The 24,579-nt window shown below is 47.5% G+C and overlaps 1 protein-coding gene across 1 annotated transcript in view; it reads right to left on the minus strand.

Moving 5' to 3' along the window:
- Nucleotides 1-2,369: 2,369 nt before the first annotated feature.
- LOC102104421 (heparan sulfate glucosamine 3-O-sulfotransferase 3B1) overlaps nucleotides 2,370-24,579 on the minus strand; it is a 30,146-nt gene continuing 7,936 nt past the window's right edge. Inside the window, exon 2 of the mRNA XM_014259692.2 lies at nucleotides 2,370-6,558. Coding sequence (XP_014115167.1) covers nucleotides 5,940-6,558 — 619 coding nt within the window. The 3' untranslated portion in view covers nucleotides 2,370-5,939. The remainder of the gene's footprint in view (nucleotides 6,559-24,579) is intronic.

The following is a 24,579-nucleotide window of genomic DNA, read 5'->3' on the forward strand; positions in this document are numbered from 1 at the left end:
CAGCTGAAGGTACCAGCACTAACATTTGACACAGGAATTCCTCTAATAAAAAAGCCATTTAAGAGGGTGCTAAAAAATTGCCTTACATGGAAACATTTGAATGATTTATAACCAATTAGTCACTACCATTTCTAAATATATGCATTAGGAAAAGTTTTAACACCATAATTCTTAAGCATAGAGAGAAATTGGAGAATGATAGTTTAGCTTCAAATAAAGCAATTTACAGACAGATCTAGTGGCTAGGTGACATTTTTGAAGGGGAGAAAAAAATAACAAAACTTGCATTACCCTGATTGCTGGGGATCTGGGACTGCCAGCAGCACAAATTCCCAATCATTTGAACACCAGGCACAAGGAAAATACACATATATAATAAAGACACCTTCCTGAAAACAGGCCCTAGTAAAAATCTTCTCAAACTTCAAGGTGCTTTTAAATGAATAATTTTTCCAAGGCCCCAAGCTCAATAAATGTGGTTCTACCTATGAAATCTACCAACTTTTTCAATGCCTTTGTTAGCATGGACTCAACTCCAAGATTTACCAGCACTTCTTGCCCTCACAGATCCTCCCCAGACCTTTCCCTTGTGCTTACAGGCTCTCCAGATTACCCTTTCTCATTTCAACTTTCCCTCATCTTCCTCAGGGAGGTCTCAACACTCTCTGAGCGCCACATAAAGATGCTCCTGACAGAAGCTCATACCCTTTCATGTGGATTCCTCCCTGCTCTGTGTATTCTCATCCCTGCAAGGTGATGCTTCTATGGGATGCTGCCATCAGCCCAAGCATGTCCCCTAGAAATGCCACACTCACTTGCACAACCTGGAGACCAGCTTGATTTCTATGTTAAAGAAATTGTTTCTTGCCTTTCTTGTATCACTCAAGAGAAAAAGTAAATCCACCTTGGATATCACCATGTTTAGCAGCAGCATTTCAACAGTCTCACCTACCTCTTCATCAATCCGTTTGCCTTCAGGGACTTCCTCCTTCAGCTGAGGGTCCCAGATCTACACGATGACCCTTCAGCCCATCTTCTTCAGAGCAAACCCTTCTCTGTATCCAGGGCCCCATGAACCACAGACATCCTTATCTTTGTCTTCTAGATGCTCTTGCCAAAACAGCACCTCAGAATGGTCCCCAAACCAAACTGGAGAATGAATCCCCAATATCCACAAGCCCAGGTACAACTGGGAATAGTTTCCAGGGACATAGAGAGGACAGGGCAGATGCTGAACCCCACAAGGACTCCCCTTCCCTTTCCTCTGCAGCACCAATCCCTCTGTGAAGGAAAAGCATCCACGCTCTTTCCAACCCAGAACTGAGCATCTCATATAAAATACAGAAATAAGGGACAGGGGTCCACAAGCTGCTGTAAAACCAGGGTGAACTCAGATTCAGGCTGCCTCCAAGACTGACATCTGCTGAGGCATTCACACCTGGTTTGGAACAAAATCAAGGGGAGGTGAGAATGAGGTAAGGAGCGGCTCAGCTCCATCAAACTGAGGTCATCCAGCTGTGCTGCTAGAAAGTTACATGGGAATGTTAAAATAAAATCTACATATTTTAAAAATGAGACACCTATAGAGTTTAAGCATTGCCAGAGTTTGGGAGCAGCAAATTACAGCCCTGACTAGCTGGAGGTTTCCTGGTTAAATTCTGCTTAAACTGCTAAATTAAATCTAGTGCTCTGTTCTGACACCTCCTCTAGAAGGTCTCTGAAAAATGGACAATCTGAAAAAGTACCATCAATTACTCTGCACTGGATGCTAGGCTTGCAAAGAAAAATGAAATTATTTAAATTAATTTTTAGTGTTATTTGGTACATTACAGAAATCGTTATAATTCTTCAGGTGTTGTGTTGTATAGCACTAACCCAGGACTCTTCTGAATGTAGTGATAATGGAGTTTTGACAAAAAATGCTGAGTGTGTAAGGAGCAACAGCAACCACTGGATTGAGATCACTACAGTAAGAGCAAAGCTTTGGAAAAGTAACTTGGCACTGGAGACATTCTCCACTGCAGCTGAAAAGGACTGAGTTTGCCCTGGAGCATCCCTGAGCCCACCCAATTTTTGCAGCAAGGCCAAGGGTAACCCCTCAGATCTCTTCCCCGACCTGGTGCTGGATGCAGGCATGTACAGCGTGACAGAGCTGCCCCCACATCACTGACCAAGCAGCACTCAGACACCTCCGCCCCGCAAAGCCTGGGAGCAGCTCTGGGAGCTCTGGAGCCTGTGCTCAGGATCGTGTCCCTCTGGCCTCAGCACAGACTCCTGGGCTTTGCTGCCGGGCCAGCGCAGCTGCACGGACAGTCCTGGGATGGACAGCACATCCAGCCCTCCCGAATGAACACAGCTGTGCCTGTTGCTTCATAAAATAGAGTTTTTATTTGTTCATACAAATAGTATGAATTATCAGAATTTAATTTTCCTAGAAACATCTTTCTCTGTGTAAAATTAATTTGTGTTGTACATACCACAAAATACTCCATATATTTTTTTTTTTAGATTTTCTTTTTTGTGGCTTTTTCTTGGTTTGTTTTTCTTTCTGTTTTGTTATTTTTTTTACAAATTGGCTACTACGCTATAGAACCATGTTACAGACAACACGTCACTAATAGCTATACTGCACTTCTGAATACAGGACTGAATGAAACTCAGCCATAAATTAATGTTACAATGTGAAAAAAGAATCAACCAACCAAACTTCTAATCACACCTCCAAGCTTAATTTTAAAAATAAGGGGGGGGTATTTAAAAAAAAATGCACTGATTCCAATATTAGCAACCAGATGAACACCACAGAGAATTCACCTTCATTGTCATACTTGTTACTTGTTAGGTAAGGCTTTTTTACATCAAAAAAGTCTAGTGCAGACTTCATTATGAAGGATATTGAATCAGGACTAATAATTTGCTTATGATTAGAAGAGTTATTCCTCACTCTCTGTATTTCCATTCTCCAACAAGTTTGCTTCACAAGACTTCTTCACAGCAGAGCTTGATTATACAAATTAAGCCCACACTCTGATGTACAGCTGAGGAAGGCATTGGGATATTAAAAACTTGTTTCCAGGAAAGCGAGGAAGACATAGGGGATTCCAAACTCTTCCAGCACTGAGCAGCTGGCACACACGCTGGAGGGAAGTGCCTGGAAAGGAGCCCGTGCCAACACACGGTCCTGGAGGCTCCACCAGTAAAACACTCTCAGAAGTGGCACAGCCAAGGCTGGGAGCTCACCCAAGGGCCTAGTGGAGAGGTCAGGCTTCTTTCCATGCATTGCATAAGCTGCTAGAAGGAAGACTGAAGTTTTGAGAACCAAAAATCACTTGTTTTTCCACCATGAAGTATTTTCTTCTCAGTGCCTGCAGCTCCTTCACCTCAGTTACCCAACAGTGGCAGGGTCTGGGATAAAACAGATACACTCCTGCATTCATCACCTACCCTGGCAGCAGGACACAGAGTCAGGGACCTGGCTGGAGTTGAAGCCAAACCCCTCAAAAGTGCATAGATCCACCCAACTGCTCAGGCCTGCAGCTCGATTTTGCAGGACAGGAAAAAAGCAGGGGCTGTCAGCCTGCACAGCCCAGCAGGTCCCACATCCCACCTGTAGCCCCTGATGTCAGACTGCATTGGCTCAAAGTGTCATTTCTTCACTAGAAATGGCTCAGGGCAAGAAGAACTTCCATGTTTGTGGGAAGTTGTGTTTGGAGGCCAGTCCCAAGGAGGGATTTGCATCCTGCTCCCAGCAGCTTTGTAGGCAGCTCAGCCTGATGATGTTACGCATAAAATCTCCCTTTCCTTGAGGTCACCCACGTACACTGCAACCCAAGTGTGAACCTAGACACGGTGGTGCAAGTCCCTAAATCCCTTTGGAGGTGTGACACTGCTGAGCCAAGCCAAAAACCTTCAGCTTTAAACAAAGCTCCTAAGAGCAGCTCCCTGGCACCAGCAGCAGACCCCAAGCCAAGGCTGCTCTGCTCTGTCTGCCAGAGCAGGACTAGATCAGACCCAAACAGAGCAGCCCAGGCTCTGAGGAATGTTTTCATCACCCACAGCAGAGAGATTGAAGGGGCAGGCAGGAGTGAGGAGGCTGCAAAAGTAAAACAAACATTTGGGAAACACCACTGTATGGGCCCCACCACAGCTGGACACAGCTCAGCAATGGGCAGCTCCAGGGGGGAGCTATGGGTAACTGCAGAGGCACAGGGCATGGATTTCTGTAGGCAATAGAGAAATATTAGGCATATGAAATTAGGTGTTCTGTTCATTGGTGCTTTTGTTGTTTCCAGTTTCACTCACATTGCATATGGAAGCACTCCCATGGCAACACCAGGAGATACTGGGTGCAGTGCATTATTTCAGCACTGCAGTTGAGGTGTGGGGAGTTTTGCTGCCCAACAACATGATATCTTTGTTTCTGTTAAGAATTGAATGAGAAAATCACTTCTGCTGCCACCTTGCTCTGAAAGTGTTCCAGTCAAGCTGGAAGAATTTCTGACAGCAATGATAAGGCATCGGACACACACAGTGCTTATCAGCACCTCCTGAGCTCACAAAACACTGGCAGAGCTCTCAGGACAGCCCACCTAATCTGGCCTGGAGTCCCACAGCAACTGGTTACACACAAGGAGAAGGATTTCATTCCGGTTAAAGGTCTGGAGCCTCCTGTCCTGCCTGGCTGCCACCCCTGTGCTCAGCCAGGGCACCCAGGGACTGCCAGGAATATCCCAACACCAGCATGCCCAGGTTGCCCCCTGCCTTCCTACAGATTCACCCTTGCTGGTAAAGCAGCACTTCTTCTTGGCTCTAAGCAAATAATGCTCCTTGGGATATACCATGGGTGGGTGGTGGACCAAAAAGTGATGGGAATTAATAGGGCTAAGGGTGATGTTCCCCAGTCTCATGCACTGGGAGGTGCTGCGGTGGCTGTGGGGCTGGAGGTAACAGTGCCTGTGCCATGTCCTGGGACATGCTCTATGCTGGGATGATGCCAGGCAGACACCTGGGGTTTTCCCAGTGGTTCTCCTGGTGTCTTTGGTGGGTGGAGGTTGCTCCACGGGCTGCAGGCATTGCCATTTCCCAGCAGTGCCTGGCGTGCGTGGATATTTTTGGAATGACACTTTCTGCAGGTCCCTCTGACCACACGTCACACACAGACACAGCATTTTAGATTTGTCCTGCAGTAAAAATTTTAAATGCATAGAGGGATTATGGGAAAGAACACCCTGGACAAAAAGCAGGAAGGAAAACCGTACTGAGAAGAGCTCTGCCCATGAAACAGGCTCTGCAGCTTCTCTGCCAGAAAAAGAGCACATTGCTCTCCTGGCAATCCTGAGCAGGAGCCCTAGGGCTTGGGGTTCCCACGCTTACAGCCACTGGCAAAACCTGCTGCTGCTCAGCAGAGGTATGTGGGGTGCAGGGATGCCCAGCCTTCCTCCCACCAACCCCAGAGAAATCCCCCAGGGCCATGGAACTAACCAGAAAACTGTGGGATGAGGAACTACAACAGTGGAGCAGAGACTGGGACACCGGAATAGGGAAAGCAAGTGTTTATAAAGGCCAGATACCCGTAACAAAAATAAACTTGTGCTTTCCCTCCCTCCCTTCCCTCCCTTGCTTCTTTAGATTTTTAAATACAAATTTTTTTTTTAGGAAAAGTGGAAGCACTGTCTGTTACAAACCAAACCAAAGAGAAAGCAGAAGGGGAAAAAAACAAGGAAAGGACAGACATTAGAATTAAACAGTGTGGAATGTTAAACAGGTTACAGGCTACCATTCTAGCCAGTGCGGTTAGGCAGCTTAGTGAATTAATTGCTTAGGAATTAAAAATAAATTATTATAAAATAGATTTCTGTACATTTTACATACATATATATCTCTTTATATAAGCAAACCGTGCTGGGCAAATAAAAACAGAGGGCTTTCTCATGCCAGGCTCAGTCCCAGCCGAAGTCCTGCCCTGTCATCTGGTAGAACTTCATGTTGAAGGGCCGGTAGAAGTCCCGCAGCCTCTGCACCACCTCCTGGTCTATGTCAGGGTGGGTCCTGCCTTTGGTCTTCCCCAGGCAGTGGGGTTTGCTGCTGCCCTCCGCCTTCTTCAGGCACGGGAAGCCCTTGGTTTTGTTGAAGTAGAAGTGTTTGTCAGTGATGATCCTCTTGAGGCCCAGAAAGTCCTGGACCCTGCCCAGCTCCCCTGCGGGGTCGCTGATGAGCCTCTCTCCGCTGACAAAGAGGATCTGCCCGATGGGGAAGTAGAGGAGCCAGTTCTCCAGGTGCTTGGCATAGATGCCAATCTGGATGGCGCTCCATGAGGTGTCAATCAGGCCTGTAGTCCTGTTTTTGAAGGTCAGGCTCTCAAAGGTGGGGATGTCAGGCTTCTTGGAGAGCGTCTGGGTGTAGTCCGAGATGGCTCTGGTCACGGGGTCCCGCACCACCACGATGAGCTTGGTGCCCTTGGACATGGAGGAGATGCGGGCTGGGGCCTCCTTGGTCACAAAGTAGCTGGGGGTCTTCTCCATGGTGATCTGTCCCTCCAGTGTCTTGGGCATCAGGTCCCTGCCAGCAAAACACATAGACATGTGTCAGAAAGGCAAGGAAGAGGAACAAAAATATCCATATGCATTCACATGTATGTTCACACATATATACACAAGAATTCTTCTCCCTAAAATGCCTTCACAGGCCATTTGGATCATACAGAGAAATTAAATTCACATTGATTTAGGGATTGGGGAGGGATTATTATTAAAGGCCACTGTATTAGAAATCCAGCTGAGTAATCTCCCAGTTATCCGTGAGTGGATTAGCTGAGCTACACTTAGGGCCTGGACCATGGCAGCAGGTACCACACCAGCTCCAGACTGGTCAGGATGAGTCCTGAGCTGCACCAAGTGGCTGCTCTGGCTCATGTCTCTCTCACCCCTGAGACCTCAGCCCAAATCCAATGCTCCTTTCCCCACAGGAATGAGAGGATGGTACAGCAGAAAAGCAGGATATCACTAGAGCACATCCACCTCACTTTCCCTCAGCATCCCAAATGCAAAGCTTTTCCCAATTCAGGCACAAGGGTGCAATTTTCCCTGGCTTGCAAACAGCAGGACTTCACTGACAGGTGTCCTTTTGCACCCAGTTTCACCCCCTAAGCAGAACTGCTTTACTATTCCCTATCACTTGCTTCCTCACATGAACTAGAAGGGGCATCAAGAGCTGCCCATGGCATCTTTGGCACAGTCCAGGAGACAATGAGGACAACCTCACCCCAGCACTACCCCACAGGTTACAGCAGGTCAAGATATGGGACACAACTGTGGAGAACACAACCTTGTTGCAGGACAATGCATAGGCAGGACATACCTTCACAAAGTACTTTTAAAACTTCAAGCATTCAGCAATTCCACCTTATTCCCTGGCTATTTCTAATTAACCACATGGGGAAAGAGTAGGGAGCTTGCAGAAATGATGGAAGTGACACAAAGCAGGAAGAGTAATTTTTTCCTATCATTCACTAGGCAAGTTAAAATATTTTAGACCATTTGCCAGTTCTTTTCCTTTATAGCCCAAACGGACTCATTTGCTCTGGGTTGTGAGACAGTTGATAAGAAAAGGCAAAAGGGGAGTCAGGCACGAAATTAAAGCTATAAAACTTGATTAAGTTTTCAAAGCATCCACTAAGCACAGAGAAATAAGCAGCCAGTGTGTGATCTGCGAGCCTGAAGCTGTGCTTCCCTCAGCCATATGACACCGTACAGAGGCTGTTCCCAGCAGCCATCTCCTCCCTCACTGCTTTTATGCTTCCACAGCAAAGATCACCAGGGCTCTTGCTATTAAAACAGCCACGGATAATTTGTGCTAAAGCCAATGGCTGCCCTGATTAAGAACTCAAGGGAAGAAAACTGACCAATCTGTTCTGAGGGCAAATAACAGGGGATCCAGGAATAAGAGGTCTGTTTGCATTGAAAATCATCCCATTTCTTTGAAATTTGGCCAGTAGCTATTTATGCAACTACTGGTGAGCTCATGCTGTACCTGGCATTTTACTTCATCAGCTTCTGGCATTACCTTTGTGCAATCTGTTTACTGGCAAGGGGCACCCAGTGGCTGCGTCTCCATCCTCCTCCCTGTGAGCTGTGCCTAGAGGCTGCCTGTAAAGCCCCTTCTCCATAGTCCCAAGGTGGGAGACAGTCCCTGTGCCAAATCTGCATGGCACTCTGGGAGAAGTGGTGATGGAAAAGCTGAACTGGGGAGGAAGAGGATATCAGTTTGTGAAAATCTCCAGCCATGGCCAGAGGTGGTGGCAACCCTGAAGGCTGGGATTTCAAGTCCACACAAGTGGAGTTTCACATGCAGATAAAAATCATGCTGGTCTACCAAATACCTGGGATGTGAGAGCTTCTGGAAGGCAGGAGCCAGCATGTGTGCCAAAAACAGCAACCAGAATAAACCTCTGACTAATCCTTCACCTTTCTGGCCAACTCTGCAACCCCATAATGCTGTCACAGAATAGGGCCAGTCAATAATGCTCAGAGCAACTCTTAAATTTGTCATGGGCTGATGTAGATTTTGACATTTACTCATTAAGTGGAATCTCCTTTTATGGCCACATTAAACCCAAGTTCTACATCCTGCACTGACCACCAACTGCTTTTCAGCGCGATTGACGAGGTTGTTTTCCACCCATGAAGTCTTTAATGGCCTGAGGCCTGCCTAGAGAGGAAAGGTTCCCAAAACATTCTCAGGTTGCCCATGTTGCACTGAAGCCCTTCAGCTTTAGGTCAGGTTCATCGGATTGCTGGTTGTATGGGGCCCTGCATTTTGGGACTGATTTGTCCTCCAGGACTACTACAGCCACTATTTATCAGTCTCATGGGAATGATGCAAGGTTTATTATTCCACTCCTTACACAAGAAAAGGCATTGGGTAGGGTTAGGCTGTGAAACAGGAGGAAATTGCTGGGGATGGAGTGCCAAGTCAGTTGATTCAGTTGGGAAACACAGGATTCTAATTAGCATTTCAGCAAATATAGAGGAGCACACCATAAGTGGAAGAAAGCAGGGAGTAACTCTTTACCTAAGAGGCATCCATTGGCCTGGTGTTCATCCCTTTGCAGAGCAGTGCATCTCCTGAACCCACACTGCAGTTGTGGCTGAAAACACTCAGTTCTGAGCAACCTCCCAGATTGTTATTTTTGGAGAGGGCCTGAATTCTTGGCAACTTAAGAACATTTTTCTGGTGACCCATCACAGCAAGCAAAGCACAAAAAGGCACATTGACACACCTACTGCCTTCAGGTTGGCCAACACAGACGGAGGTGAGCAGAGGTAGAAACAGAACCTTCAACCCATGTACAAGACCTGGATCCACAAAAAACAGCCCTCAGGCTCTTGGTCCTGTACTCCCTTCAATGTACCTGCATAGGTGCCAGGCATAGCCCAAAACTGACCCTCAAGATTGTCTCAGACTCTGCTTTGTTTGTACAGTGGCTGCATGAAAGGAAGACAGCTGCAAGTGAAGCCAAATATTATGGTCCATGGATGCAGTTTGAACTTCTGACAACACCATATCCAGGAAAGCAAGGTTTTATTGCATGGGCATGTCAATTGTGAGGAGCTTTCCCATTGTTTCCATAACCTCCCACAGAGGCACCATCCATCATACTGGCAGCCAGAGACAGCAGAGCCTTGGGAACAGAAGGAACTGGTACACTGGCTGGTCTGAACTCAGAGTGGTGGAAAAATCACCAAGAAGAATTTATTCCCATTCAAGCCACAGCTGGAGAAGGGCAACTTGGCCCAGCAGAACACTGCAGCTCCAACACAACACACTGGACATACGTTTTGGTGGAAGGAGGACCAGATCCAGACCCAAACATATCTGTTCCTGGGGCTCCAAGACAGCAAGGGCCATGCTAAATTGCTGCTGCTTTGGGAGGGGAAAGAGGACCTGTGATGGTGAGAAGCCATGATGCCCTGGCACATGCAGCTCCTTGTGAGAAAGGAGTAGGGTCTAGCAGAAACCCACTTTCAGCTCAGGGGTGGATACAGATCACCCTGGGGCAGCTTGTGACCACTGGGGAGCCTCTGTCTCCAGGGAGCATTCTCACAGCACCACAGAGACATGGGCAGCTCCTGCCAGTACTGTCTGACATAAGGTGAGAAAGGCAGAGGTACAGCTACCACTGCTGTTTATATGGGAGAGCAAAAGGAGATGACAGAGGGAATCAAGCTATGGGAAACAGGGAGCTCAGCTGAGCCCCAGGGCTGGATAGAGACACCACTGAGGACCATAGCAGGAACTGTAGAAAATATAGTACAAAAACCTTGGCAAGCCATCCCTCCCTGCCTTGTTATCCTCCTGCCTTCTGGCAACCTAGAGTTCAAAGACCTCTGGAGACAGCATTTGCATCCAAATCATCCCATTTCATAGTGATTGTGAACTGTCTAATCCTTTCAAACCCACGAATACTTCTGGCCTTGAGAACATCCCACAGCAGAGAGTCCCAGCACCAAAGCACTGCCTCTACCTCCCATTTCAACTCCATCCACACTTCCCTACTTGGGAAGGGATGAGCACCTGCTTACTGAGTATGGAAGAAGGAAATGAGGATGAGGAGCACCAGCAGACTCCCAGAATCCTTTATTCCCCACCAAGCCCAGCCAGCAAAGCACAAGTGGGGCTCAGCACTGATGACTAGGGCAGAGCTGCCAGAAATTGGGTCCCAGAGAGGAGAGGAAGTTGCTTTGTGAGCACAGCTATGAATTTTGCACAGCTATGAATTTTGCACAGGCAAAGAGCAAGCCCCTAACCCTGAGCTATTAACATGTCAAGAGGAACAGAGGAAAAGCTTTTCCTTTAATGAACATTTCCTCAGAGAAGTCTGCACCCTTCGTAGGTGAAGTGATAGGCTTAGTCTAAAGATGGATTGGCCTACTTTACCTATTAACCACTTAAACTAATGTAATGAAGGCTCTCTTCATTCAAACAGTCCTAATCCCCAGCCCCATGCAGCTCTGAAGCCTGAAATAAGAAAGATACTAAGATGAACTCAGCCAGGCTGTTGCTTGGAGAGGCACCAGGCAGGGGATTTTATGGGGGTTTTTTAAGTGCAAACTTTTCCAATGTGAAAACTGGACCCAGAGCGAGATAAATTTACAAAGTGGGAATGACAGGTGGCCACATAGTAATCCAATCCTGAAGTCTAATGCCCTTTGTGGCAGCTTTTGTCTGCACAGAGGGGCTCCAGGCTAATCTGCTGCTACTTCTCAAGGAGGAACAGGCCAGGGGGGCAAGGGGACCCCCACAACCTGTTGCTGCATTGTTTGCCACAGGTAGGACAGAGCAGTGCAGGGCAGGGCACAGCAGTGGTGTCTGTTTTTATCCCTGGGGATGTCTGTTGGTCCTCCCATGCACCTCCTGCCATGGCAAACACCTGCTGGGATAAACCTCCCACTCTGCCAGAGCCAGGAGCCCACAGCAGGGCTGAGCCTGGGGGGCTGCAGACACAACCAGCTGCCTGCGGGCGGGGGTCACCGTCAGGCTGCATGCTCAGGTGTCCTGCTGCCCAACAGAAGCCCCAGAGCTGAGCTGGTGAGCTTTCCTTTCCAAGGAAGGTTTCATACTGGGTATATTCCTATCCAGCATCTGGAGCCACCCAGCATCACTCTGGGAGATGTTCCGCCTGTTCCAACAAATCCAAGTAATTAGTCCCATGGGTAAATCTTAAAATCGAGTTGTCCTGTTATGCAGCTGCAGCAATGGCACCTTCCAGTCTCAAACCCCTCTGCTCCACACCACCACACTTCCTCAATTTCCCTTGGCAAATGTGACAAAACTCTCCCAGAGGAGACGGACAAGGTGTCCGGACAAGGTGTAAGGGGTGTTGAAAAAGCAGAAGTGCTGTTATGGTCAGGATAAAACACCACAGCACCTAGATGCAGCTATGAGATGCAGGCTGGGGAGCACTCACAGCAGTCCCCACAGCAGCTCTGCCAACAAACACAGCAAGAAACATCTTCAGTGTAGAATTTTTAGACTTTCTCCCCATGATTGTTCCCTAGAAGCAAGGAAAACAAGGGGAATGGGAGGAAAAGCAAGTCAAACGATTTTAGACATCAGCCATATTCATGCCAAACTCAGGTCTGTAACCCAGAACCATTTGCTTTGCAGCCCAGCACTCCATACACAGAGCATCCAACCTATTGCTGGCTAGTTTCTACCCCATTCCTCACTGATGTTTCAAGAAGACAAAAAGTGATTCCTTTCCAGAAAACCAAATTTTGACAAATCTGATTTTTTTTCTGGGGAAAGTGCCCCCCAAATCCTCCCAAGAGGCTGTCCAAGAAACTGCATAAGTTAGATTGAAAAGTTATGGTGAGAAGGTGAATAGAAATTCAAAGGGTAAACACCAAAGTTCTTCTCCAAGCCTAGGGGGAAATAGATTTTTAGCCTCCAGAGTAATGACAGAGGGTTTGAAAACCGAAGATGACACCAAGTTAAAGTACAGCCAGAACAACCCAGAACATGGTAGAATTCAATGCACGTGATGAATTTAAGATTTTTGCTGCATTTTTAATTTACAGGTTGGAAAGCAGACAGGCCCAGTGGTACCTGTTTGGAACAGTTCTGAGGAACCAAGTGCAGAAGATGAGAGAGATTAAAGCTGTATCCCCTCAGAAGTTGATGCTTTCCAGCCTATTGCATCTCCCTCTGTCTTGTCCCCATCCCAAGGGCAGTTTGGTACCCCATTCCCATCTGGGCATGGTCCTGTTCAGCTTTGCTCCAGTCGGGATCCTACCAAAGCCAAAGGGTTCATTTCACACCACAGTCTGTCAATCTGCCACCTTAAGACATTTTTGAAGAGGGCTCTACTGCAACAGCCAGTTCTGACTCTAATTCCTGCTGCTTCTCTGCCTTTTCTCTCCTCCCCATCTCAATAAATAAATTTAGGCAAGTGAGCTAATTATAATATATTGAAAAAGAGCTGTAGACACCCAGGGAAAAATGGGGTGGTACCTCCATTGGTGGTAGCTTTGCCTTACAGCTTATCCTTTCTGCCAAGGTGATTCCTAGTTGTTCCCAGTTTCCAAGGCAGCATATTGCTGTCAGAAAGCAGGGAAAATCTACAGTGCTGGTAAGAGCATCCAGGGCCTGGATTAAAACCATGCACCTGCAGCCCCATACTGCCACCTGACCATGAAGAGCTCAGAGATGCTCTGGTAATCAAAACCCCACAGCATCGCCAGCTCAGCTCCCGAGGCCACCACACTGGTCCCATCCTGACCCTACCAGGCCCTTTTCCCTGCATGGCTGATCACAAAACTGTTGAATCTTTAAAAGCAAGAACCTGACTAGCTGTGGGAAAGACTGTTAAAGTAATACAGCATTTTAATTGCATCACAAACCCTGCCACCTGCACACAGGTCAATGCGCTTCAAAATTACCTTCTTGGCTTTGACTCTGCTTTCTGGTGCCAGCAATGGGATGAGGGAATGAGGGAGATGGAGGAAGAGGAAGAAATAGAGAGAGAAGAAACAATAGAAATTTCCTCTTTGGGGGTGTAAGTGCTTACTGCTTTATTATTTGGTGCATTGTCTTACCAAAATTTTCCTTGGCTTCAGCTGCTGTTGCACCACAGACCTGCACAGTAGCAGGCAGTCTCTCTTCTTTTTATGACCAGTGGCAAGAGCAACATGTGTGCTTTTGTTTCAAGCAGGACTCTGTTGTTTGGGTTGGCAAATTATACAACAATAAAAGAGAATGGCTGGGAACCAGCCTCTGCCTTTTTGTAATGGATGTAACCCTATCCAGCTCTGTCAAACATTCGCCACAATGATTACACAAACTGGATGATGGGAATTAATGAACTTTGGGAGTAAGGAAGGAGTAGGTGAAGAAGAGGGAAAGCAGGAAAAAAATATATTAGCCTGAAATTAATGTTTTTCTCACCCTCCTTGCCCCCGACCCCAAATCTGCTTGGTGCTCTTCACTTACTGGGGAATTTTGGGGATTAAAGAAGGGAGAGGGCAGTAATGGTGTGTGAAGAGTACCCATCAAGAAGGTGCTCTAGGACTTCAATGGGAAAAGAGCTGGTGCCCACGGGTGGCATCACCATGTACCCCACAGGAACAGCCTCTGACCTGGCTGTGGAGTCTGATCTAAGCTCCTTTGATGCAGATAAAAAGCCTCAATCAAAGGTTTGGGGACTGGGGAGACAGATGGCCCTTTCGTCCCCCACTCCATGCGGCACAGCCGGGATGCACCAAACGGCCCTGGTAAATCAAAGCAAGCAGTGCCCCAAGGAGGGGGCAGCACACTGTGACAAATATCAGGGTTTAGGATATTTTTGGGGTTTAGGGGCTAACTTTTTTTTTTAATAAAAGACTTTATCCACCTCTTCAAAAGTCACTGCATTCAAATCAGACCTAGGAGCCACCGCAGAGGCTTGTCCCTCTCTCTGTGCTGGGACATGGGGAGCTAACCCAGCCACAGAGCTGAACAGACAGTTTGCAGCAGCATCCAAGCACCAACCTGGACAAAGAAGGACCTGATCCATGTACAAACCCTGGAGGGTTTGTGCCTCTGGGAACAGAAATGGGTGTAATGAGTTCCACCAGCCTCTGCTGCAAAGGCAGACTCCCACCCTGTGCCAGCTTGTGCCATCTCTCACACAAATTCCTCCCCTACTGCATGAGACTAAATGGGTTATTTAGAAGCAGTCGCATAACCAAGACAGGAGATGCTATCCCTCACAGGGCTGCTGTCTTCTGTATCAAAGTGCCATCGATGGTGTAACATATAGCTGTAACCTAGAGGGGAGGAATAACTTAGATCAGCAGAAACACCTGATGGGAGTCTTGTCTGCATAGGACAGGCTTATGCTTTCACCAGACAGCACAATAGAGAAGCCCAGGTTCCACAAAGACTCCTGGGAGGCTGATGGGTGCTGTCACCATCACTCCTGGGACATGCCCATTCCTTGGCAAAGGATGCAAAGGCATAAAGGTGGTCTTGGAAGTGGCTGATTGGAGCAATCCCCCTTCCTACCTGAGCCCATGCTCCATGCAGGGCAGACTCTGGGAGGAAAGGTTCAAGGAGCCAAGATCATCCTGGAAACTTGGAAGAAGTGCATCCTCCTTGCAGACACTCACATGAATGCGCCCACAGGCTGCTGTCCTCTCCTTGTGGCCCTCTCCTCTCCTGTGGCCTGGGGATCTCCAGCCCTGGCCAGAGGAGGGAAAGGGCAGAATGAGAATGGGCCAAGCAGCACACTGTCCTCTGCTGCTTTCCCAGCCTCCTCCCAAATTCAGCTCCAGAGGCCTTCTTTTGCCTAATGCACTTTGTCCACCTAATAGTCTTCAGTCAATCTCTCTTCCAACCCCTTGTGTAGGTAACTGCCCCATTCTTGTAAGTGTTCAAGGCCAGGTTGGATGGCCTGAGAAATCTGGTCTAGTGGGTGGTATCCCTGCAGGGGGCTGACATGAGAGGGATATTCAAGGTCCCTTCCAACCCAGGCCATTCTGTGATTCCTCCTGAACCTCTGCATGCACAGCCCATCCAAGGAAAGGCTCTTTGCTTTGCTCATTTTCACAAGCCTTACACCATAGCCCCAGTCCTTGCACCATCACACCAGTCCATCCCTCCCTCCATCTCCAGCCTAGCTCCAAGTCTGGCGAGTACCATACCTTCCCCCAGTAAATCTTTTTGGCAGCCTGAACACTCCCAGGCTACTTGGTCATTCCTCAAATAGAAACTCCTCCAGCCTACAGAATGAACTCAGAATGTTGCCACTGTCACTAGGTAGATCAGACACCAACTGAACACAGACTGCAAGGATGTGGAGCTTTCTTTGGATTAGGAAGGGACAAATTTCCAATTATTTTTTCACCTCTTCTCCAAGTAACAGTGAGAGATATTATTAAGACAAACTGCTAAGCAAGAACTTTTCCTCCTCCTTTTCTGGAGCCAGGCAAGATATCCATCAATGTCCCCAGTTCATTACACAAGCCCTCCTCTTCTCTTTATGTAAACATGGAAGCCTCTTTCTACTCCCCACCATACTTAGAAGCTCTGAACTTCCACTAAATAATTATCTTCACTGGGGGGAGAGGAGCAGCACTTTACATATCAAAGGGCTGCTTTGGAGGGATTTACAATAATTTAAGATGAAATGGTAAATATTCTATTCACTCCAGTTCATCCCCAGTAATAATTATAATCCTATTAGCAAGGTCCCAAGAAAGTGATTGCATTATCATCTAGCGAGCATCTATGTGGATTTCTTGGAGGGGTGGGATGGGGGAGGCCATATGCAAGTAAAGAAGGAAAAGCAACAAAAGATGCAGTTGCCAGCATCTCCCTTCCCCCAGCAGGATTTGGGCTCCATTGTCCCGATGCTTCAATAGTGCTTTGCTCTGAAAATAAGAGCTTTTGAGCGCAGTAAGGGGGTGGGGCTGAAATGAGCATCTTATTCCTCTTGGTCACCGCTGCTCCCCTTTCATGGCTGAGGGTCCCCCCTTGATGCCGCTCTGGCGACAAAGAGCACCCGGTGCTGCTCCTGCAGCCCCGGGCCTGCGGCAGTGCCACAATTAAAAGCTAATTGCTGTTTATGGGTGACTTCTTTAGAATATTGCCCAGCATCACTGGGCTATGCTGCCCACTGGTCAAGTCACGTGAGATTACTCTAATCTGTCTCTATTTCCCCCAAAAAGGACAAAAAGACTGGTTTTGTTTAAAAGTAGAGCAGGGAGAGGAAAGTTCTGTGAAACTCATGATTTAAGGGGGAAAAATCCCCTGAACTCAGCAGGAAATATGACTGAGCCAACTGGCAAACTGGGACTAAAGCCCCTTTATCAGCAGATCGCGGCACCAACTGTCTACAACAAACTGTGTTTTATTCCTGCTCCATGACACCTCTTTGTACACCCCGTTAGAGTGTTTAACTGGAATTTATCCTTGCAGGACTGCCCCAGTCACACCAGTGTAATTCTCTTCCCTCTCTTCTGGCACCTGGAGGCACCAGTGTGAGTCCCCAGCACTTCCATCAGAAGCAGGCAGCTCAGCTCTGCTTGCTCTGAGAAATCAGCAACTACTCCAGAGCTGCACCATTTGCAGGCTTGTAACAAGCCAAGATAACTGTCACAGTGTGCAAGAGTTTATTGCAAAGCTGTAGAAACATTTTTCTCAATAAAGAAATAGACAACAGTCTGAAAGGAAGGAAAGAGGAAGAATTTTAGGTATCCAGAGAGATTTCAGTGCTTACAACTCATTCCTGATTAAAAAAAAAAATTCTCTGGACTGCCTCTTACTGTTTTGCAACCAGAAAAGCCAGCAACTTCTCCCTCAAGAATTTATAGCCTAGTGTTAGCATTATGTGTACTAACCTCCTACTATGCAAAGATTTGATAGATTCACTTATGGATCCATTGCAAGACAAAGCTCTGCTCTTGAAGAATGCTAGCTCAACACATCCTTCCACCAGAGATATGAATTCTTGAATTCAGCTTTACTTAGGTAGCACAAATCCTGCCCTCATAGGAAGCTGAAACCAGCATCTGGACTGGGTCACCACCTGCAAGCACAGAATGTCCTTGTCCAGAAAAAAAGCCAGGAAAACAAGAGAGTCAGGGTCTGGAGTTATTGGCTTAATTAACAAATAAAAAAGACAAAAACCCCACAGCTCTTGCAAGGCTTTTGTTAGCTCAGAGTAGGCCTGTGCAGAGGAAGCCTGGCTTGGAAGAGGCTTAAAAGCAGACAAAGAAATCATAATGGTAGGACATCCAAAACACATCCATCGTACCCAGGTGATAGGAGGGTCTCCTGCAGCAGAGGATGTGGGACTGACAAAGTCCACACTAACTCAGAGACTCTGATCTCGGGTTTGGCTTTAACTCCATCAGGAGAACAACTGGGCTGTTCCCACAAGTCCCATCCAAAATCCAACTCCTTCCTGTCAGCTTTCTTGCCCTGCAGCAGCCACTCAGTCACATCCAAGAGGCACCAATGCCCACTGCTCATGCCACAGCCCCTTCCCTCTCACCCCTTCCCTGCCACCAAGGCTCAGGCACAAACCCCAGTGTGGCAGGAGCACCAGCCACTGCTGGTGGTACCTTCAGCCACAGAGTCCATAGCCCCAAACATCTCCCACACCCACCAATTTGCTCTTAATTGTAGCAACAGCACTAATCCTCTCAAAGATGTTAAACCACCCCAGGCACTGCTCCTCACAGGTCTTCAAGACATCTCTCTTCCTCCTAAGTCCTGGGAAAATGCTTTCTTGCAGTAAAGGGAGCAATATAATCAGGTTAAGCCCCAGAGATGTGAGGATCCGGGATCTGTGGGCTGCAGAAGTGGGTATTGAGACACACAGAGCTGGTACTGCAGAAAGAATACAGCCTGTTGGCATTCTGCTGCTGTCCCAGGAGCACTAGCTGTTTCAGGAATTAGATGCCCAAACCAAGTAGCACCACAACTCATCCATGGGTGGGTTGAACTACCTGCCACTGCACATGGAGCAGAACATCCTCCTGGCTCATCCCACCTGTGATACCAGAGCACCGTGGGGCTCTTGCCCCTGGCTAGGACACCAGGAAGTATTTCTAATCCAGGTAGCCCACAGGAGGTTATCCCACCAGCCTCATCCCTAAAGTACCTCCTCTTCCAGGCTCTGCTCCAGTGACTTGTTTTGCTGTATGCTGGAGGTGGTGAGCTAGCAAGCAGGGTACACCTCAATTTGGACCCAAAGGGCACATCTGGTGTAATCAATGCAGGGGAGATGGTCACATCTTGTACCCTGCAATCACCCGTATGGAAGCAACAGCCTGTGATACTGTTTCTATAGCTGTGCAGCAATAGGGAAGTTTCCCAGATTCCCAGAGAAGGAGTCCATTCAAGAGAAAAACCTCTGGTTTGGGCCATTCTAGGGTGAGGGTCCATACCAGTTATATGGATATAGATATTTATGGCACACACTCATAAATTAACTTTCTGGTTAAGTAATCATGTAGTGACCATGGCAGTAGCCACTACCCAGCCACCAAAAAGCAGCTGAATGTCAGTGGCCAACCCTGTTCCACCACAGCTGACATTCAGAAACACCTGACAAATTTCTACCCAGGAGAGCACAAGGAGATGAACTTCCCAGGCTTTTCCTCTCCTCTGGGGCACTGCCAAGCCACCACATATCACCTGCTCCAACTTTACTAGAAGGTAGGAAAAAAAGAAATCCAACCCACATAGCAAAGATCCAGCCCCAAAAGGAAATAAAAGTCAACTGCCACTCCAGCAAGATATGTTCCCCTAATGCAATATTCATAAATCACAGCCCTGCTGAGAGGTCTTTTATGTTTTCCCCAACACAGAAACAAATGCCCTAATCTGTGTGCCTGCATGGGCAGGTAATGAGTTCACTGATAATGTTGTCCCTTGTTAAACAACTGCATGAGTGGCCCAGCATTTGCACAGGGAGGACTTTGTTTGCCACCTTGACACACATTTCTCCTAATTAAGCCCAGCCTTCCTGCTCTGGGTCTGGTCTTTACAGCCATGATAAGAGAAAAAAGCCTCCCAAAAAGCTTTGGAGACCTGAGCGATACCCCAGCTCTCACTCTTTGGATCATAACCCATGCTGGGGGAGCATCCCCAGTGACTTGTCTACCCTTGGGGTAAGACGTGCCAAAGTCAGGCTTGAGCCACTGTGCTGAGTTAGAGCCCCAAAAAGGTACTAGTGGCAGCTCTGTTTCTCTTCCTCAGCATGGACATAACAAAGCAGGGAGGGGAGCAGGGACACTATTCACCAGCAGCACTTTCCTCTGTGCACTGACATGCCCTGGAACATCTTCCATATCACATCTGAACCAGAGACCACTAGCTCTTCCACAGCACTTGAGAAGGGATCTCACAGGATGGCCAGGGCCAGACCAGGCTTGAAACGAACCTTGAGACATATTTACATCTATGGTTTTAAAAAAAAGCTATGTAGGATCTCCAGGAATTCACTTTCTGCACCTAAAGGGATCCAATGGGCATCCAGCACCACCTGAACAGCAAAGACCTTCAAAACAACAGCTCAGAAAAAAATCAGCTTTCCATTTTCATGATGAAAAAATAAAGTTATGGATTTTTTTTGCCCTTTCTGATCATGTACATGTGTTCCACAGGCCAAGTAATGCCAACAAGGTGCAACCTCCACTTGCCTCTTCAGCAACACCCAAACCAGCCTTGAAACTGTGCAGCACTGAGGCTTCTCCTCAACTGTGGTAAAGGGAAGGGGATGCCCCTCTGACCATCAGAAGATCTTCCCCGTGGCCTGTAACAGCAGGGAAGAACAAACCCATCAGAGGAAAACAGGGAGGGTGCTCAACCAACAAAGCATGTACTCACCAGCTGCTCATTACCATCAGCATTTCATTGAGTGGGTCAAGAATTTAAAATTGGTTTAGATTTTATTCCAGCTGAGACAATTAACTTCTAAAAGTCTCCTGCTTCCTTCTCAGAAGGGAGAGGTGGCACCAACCACAACCTGAACCATCAGTAGTCTGGGCACTGGCCCGGTCAGCGTGACCCTCACTGGAATGAGCTAACTTTGCCACCCACTGGAACAAAGGCCTGGCAAATTAATACATTGGTGATCCTCTCAGTACTGATCCCTAAATGCATTTTAACACAAATGGGATTGTTACCTCAACTCATTTGTTAATGGATTTGTGATTTGCTCTCATAAAGGAGTAGCACTGAAAATCAAGATCTCTCCATGATAAACAGGCCAGGGCAGTGAGACATTTGTCCAGAATGAGATTTTTTTCTGCCAACATCTCTACTCAGGCCAGGGTTAATCTCCTGACTCTCCCCTCCTTTTGATGCCTCACATCAAGCATCAAAGACAGAAAATACAATAATTTCCAGGACAAAAACCCAGCATGCCCATTGAGGCAATCAGGCTAGAAGTTTGGGGTGCCACAACATTCCTGGGTTCCCAGTGACACTGCAGGACTTGGGGTAAAGCAGAAGGAAACTAAACCAGCCTTGGGAAGGAGAGAAATTCCCAGTGAAGGAGGGAGACAGGTGCCAATTAGGGAAACATGAAGGAGCAGGTCTGTCTGCAGACTGCCTTTCTGCCTAGTCATTACCTGGGATCATGGTGTGGTCATAAACAGTCAATGACACCCAGCCAAGAGATCTTTAAAGAGCAGGCTCAGCTGGTGGAGATGCTCTGCTGCAAGTACAACAGATGCAAAATACTGCTTCTCATTAAAAAGGTATTCACATAATCAAAGACTTCCCATGGCCATACCAATGATTAGATCTAGTCCAGAGCACTCAGGCAGTATTTAAGAGGGCCTGCTTCCCTTTTCTGATGGCTTGGCTTGTCTTCCTGTGTAACCCTGCCATCTCCTCACACCCCACACAATGTGATGGCAGGTCCATGCCTGTGGTGACAACCAGGAAGGACCTTATAAGCAAAACTATATGTGCCAAAGCTCACCAGCATCCTCCAGCATTCCACCCTGCTTTCATTCAGAACCAATTTCCTTCCAGAGCCAGCCATTGGGCTGAAATATCCCCAAATCCTTCAAGCCCTTGTACATAAAGAGCACTGTGGGCCAGTTTGACAAGGCCTTAGAGCACAACCCAAGTGAAATGACTTTTCACTGAACACTGAGGACTCTGAATGACAGCTATTATTATTCAGATGAAACCAAGTGTCAGATTAACAAATCAATAGGCGTAAGAGATATTAAATGGGTGACCATTGAAGCTTTTCAAATACTTAAACATATGGATGAACCAAATGTGAATTGTAATTGACTCACCCACACCTTTGATCTCTACACTCTTGGGTTCTCAAAGAGACAGCCCAACCCCTCCAACCCAGCTGAACTGATCTGGGACTCCATTGTGAGCCTCACAAAGTCCTTTCTCTCTGCCTCCATCCCCTGGATGTAGATGCAGCCTGGTGCTTGAAAAGTGAGAAAAGCCAGCTGTGACTTGGAGAGCCAGGGAGCTGGAGATGGACAACCTACACTACCAAAACACAAACTCTCATATGGAGCCCATGACCCTGGGCATCTCCTCCACCAGTCCTCACCCTTGTTGGTGGCCCTCAGTCAACTAGACATGGATGAGGAGATGGCCTAGGAAGCAGGAGTGAGCACAGGCAGTGGCAATGCTCATTCCCCCACTGCTCCTGGAGCTGATGTGGGGTCTTTTTGGTTTTCAAGGATTTCCCTATGAAAACCAAGGATCAGACTTTGCTGATGGGTTCAGGGCATGTACATGTGCCTGCTGTAAAATCTGGGCTGGTCTGCAAGAGCTGGAAGCTGCTCTGCCCTTCTCCAACTGCCTTGACAGCACATAATCACTTCTTCTTGATTAAGAAGGCTGCTTTTTAGTTTTCCTTAAGATGTTTCTGCAGCTATATTGAAAATAACACAGAATTTAAATAAATATTCTCCCTAAATTTTTACATTTGGAGAGAGTTTTGACCAGGTTTAGATAGACACATGAGAAAATAAATAAAAGGGCATTATCAATTTTGGTACCATACAAACCTCATCTCTCCAGGAGTCACAAGTCAAGCAATTGTTGGTGTTTAGTTTCAAGCCTCATTACCAACTTAAGTTTCTGTATCTCTTCCGGGAAGAATAAGTCCAGCTTATTCTTCCCTCTCCATTCTGGAAATGCCACAGAAACATGCCTTCAGGGAGGTTTTGAGCCCCACACTGAAGCTTCCCCATGTTCCCCATGATGGGGAACAAGCTGTCCATCTTAGCTCTTGCTACACTGAGTCTCAAAGCAACAGGAGCTTTGGAATGCCTGTTACTGAAGGCAAATGCCAGCAGCTATTCCCAGCACAGGGCTATTCCCAGCATCAGGCATCACCACCGAGTAAATCGATTCACTCTGGGAAGGCAGAGACTTGGCATGTGCCCTGTCCTCCAGCACCAGGAGTGGGTTTGATGAGGGAACTGGGTGAGGCAGAATAGGCATTGCTCTGCCCCTATCATTTCTGGGCTCCGACCCAGCTGTGCAGCTGCTTAACCCAAGTGGTGAGCCCTGCTGGAACAGCCGAGCCTGCGACAACTGCAGGGTTCACCCGCAGAGGAGCCCCAGAAGAGGAAGACTGTGGGGAGGAAGGCAGAGAAGAGGAAAGTCACAGGCTCCTAATCTACTTTAGGCCCACATGAACTTTCTGTTTATATATAGCCTAATTAATTATTACACTGCATTGAGCAGTTTGACCTTGAAATCATCTCCAGGGGGAGGCAGCAGTGGCAGCACAGCTAGGGCAGCGGGCCAAGGCTCCGGTGTGTGCCCAGACACGGCGCAGGGCCGATGGCTCCTCCTGCGCGCCCGGCTGTCCCAGCACCAGCCTGTAATTACCAGGCTTTGGAGCAGACAGCAGCTCCCAGCCCCCTCAGCTTGCAGCAAACCCAGGTTGAAACCCTAACCGGCTATTCCACTTCTGCTTTGGCAAGGCTGATATCTCCTCTCAAGGTTTTCTTCCCTGCTCAACACCCCATATTAGCTATTCCCTCTGCTTTTCCAAATGCCATGCAGACAGCCCAAGGCTCATTAGTTACCGGACGAGCTGAAGAGGGAAATTAAAAGGGATAAAAAAGATATTACAAGCTTTGTGTTAAGTTGCAAAAAGTTCAGTGTACTGCACTGGGAAAAAGGAAGATGGGCTTTGCTAAGCATCTCCTCGACAAGGAGCAATGTCCAACTGCCTGGCTTTTTGCAGCTCATTTTGGTTGGTCCAGGGATAGTAAAGTCAGAGCAGGAGCCAGGGATGCTCAGAGTCACCCAGACATCTACTACTGCTCTGCTGGTCCTAGGTGAGACCCTCATGAGCTTGCTCCATTCCAGCCCACTTGCAGAAGATGGGAACCCCCTAGCACTCAGGAGATTGGATCCAATCTGGCACAATTCCCTAAACGTGGCACCAGAGGTGTGTGCAGGAAGCTCAGAGCAGAGGCATAACACCTCAATGTCAGGCAGCATGTTTGTTCCAACACACAGAGACACAGGGCACAGCACAGTCATAGGGTCCCTCTGCAATTCATGTTTAGCAACAGTGTTCCCAGTCCTGTGTACAAACTAGCTGAGGGCTATGTACAGCCACTCCAGGACAGAAGAACTGGGACACACCTTCTGTTTACTCCAACACCTCCTGATTTCCTTCCAAGTCTAATACACCTTTAGAAAAACAAACCAAAGGCATGCCAAAGCTGCAGGCCTTGCCAGTTTTTAAACAAATATTTAATAGCTCAGTGAAGCAGCAAAGCACTTTATAAGGAAGATGCTGGGGTTTTGTCCTCCCCCTAGTGACAGAAGGATCCCTGCTCTGAGCCTGCTTAGTCACTGCAGCCCCTGGACCCCATCCCAAATCAAAAGTGCTACTGCAGCTTAACCCCAGTGCAATTGCCCTTTCACTAAATGAGCACTTTTTCAAAGATTTCCTATGCCTCTCTGTGCCATTCACCCACACTTGAAGTTTTAAGTTTTCAAGTTGCGAGGCTTTCAAGCTTTAATGCAAGTTTGCATTTGATAATCAAAAAAGGCTGAAAGTTGGGGGTTTAATAT

Source organism: Pseudopodoces humilis, chromosome 21 (genome assembly GCF_049639895.1).
Source record: "Pseudopodoces humilis isolate 2021_Gansu_Grassland_sample_001 chromosome 21, ASM4963989v1, whole genome shotgun sequence".
Classification (NCBI taxonomy): Eukaryota; Metazoa; Chordata; class Aves; order Passeriformes; family Paridae; genus Pseudopodoces; species Pseudopodoces humilis.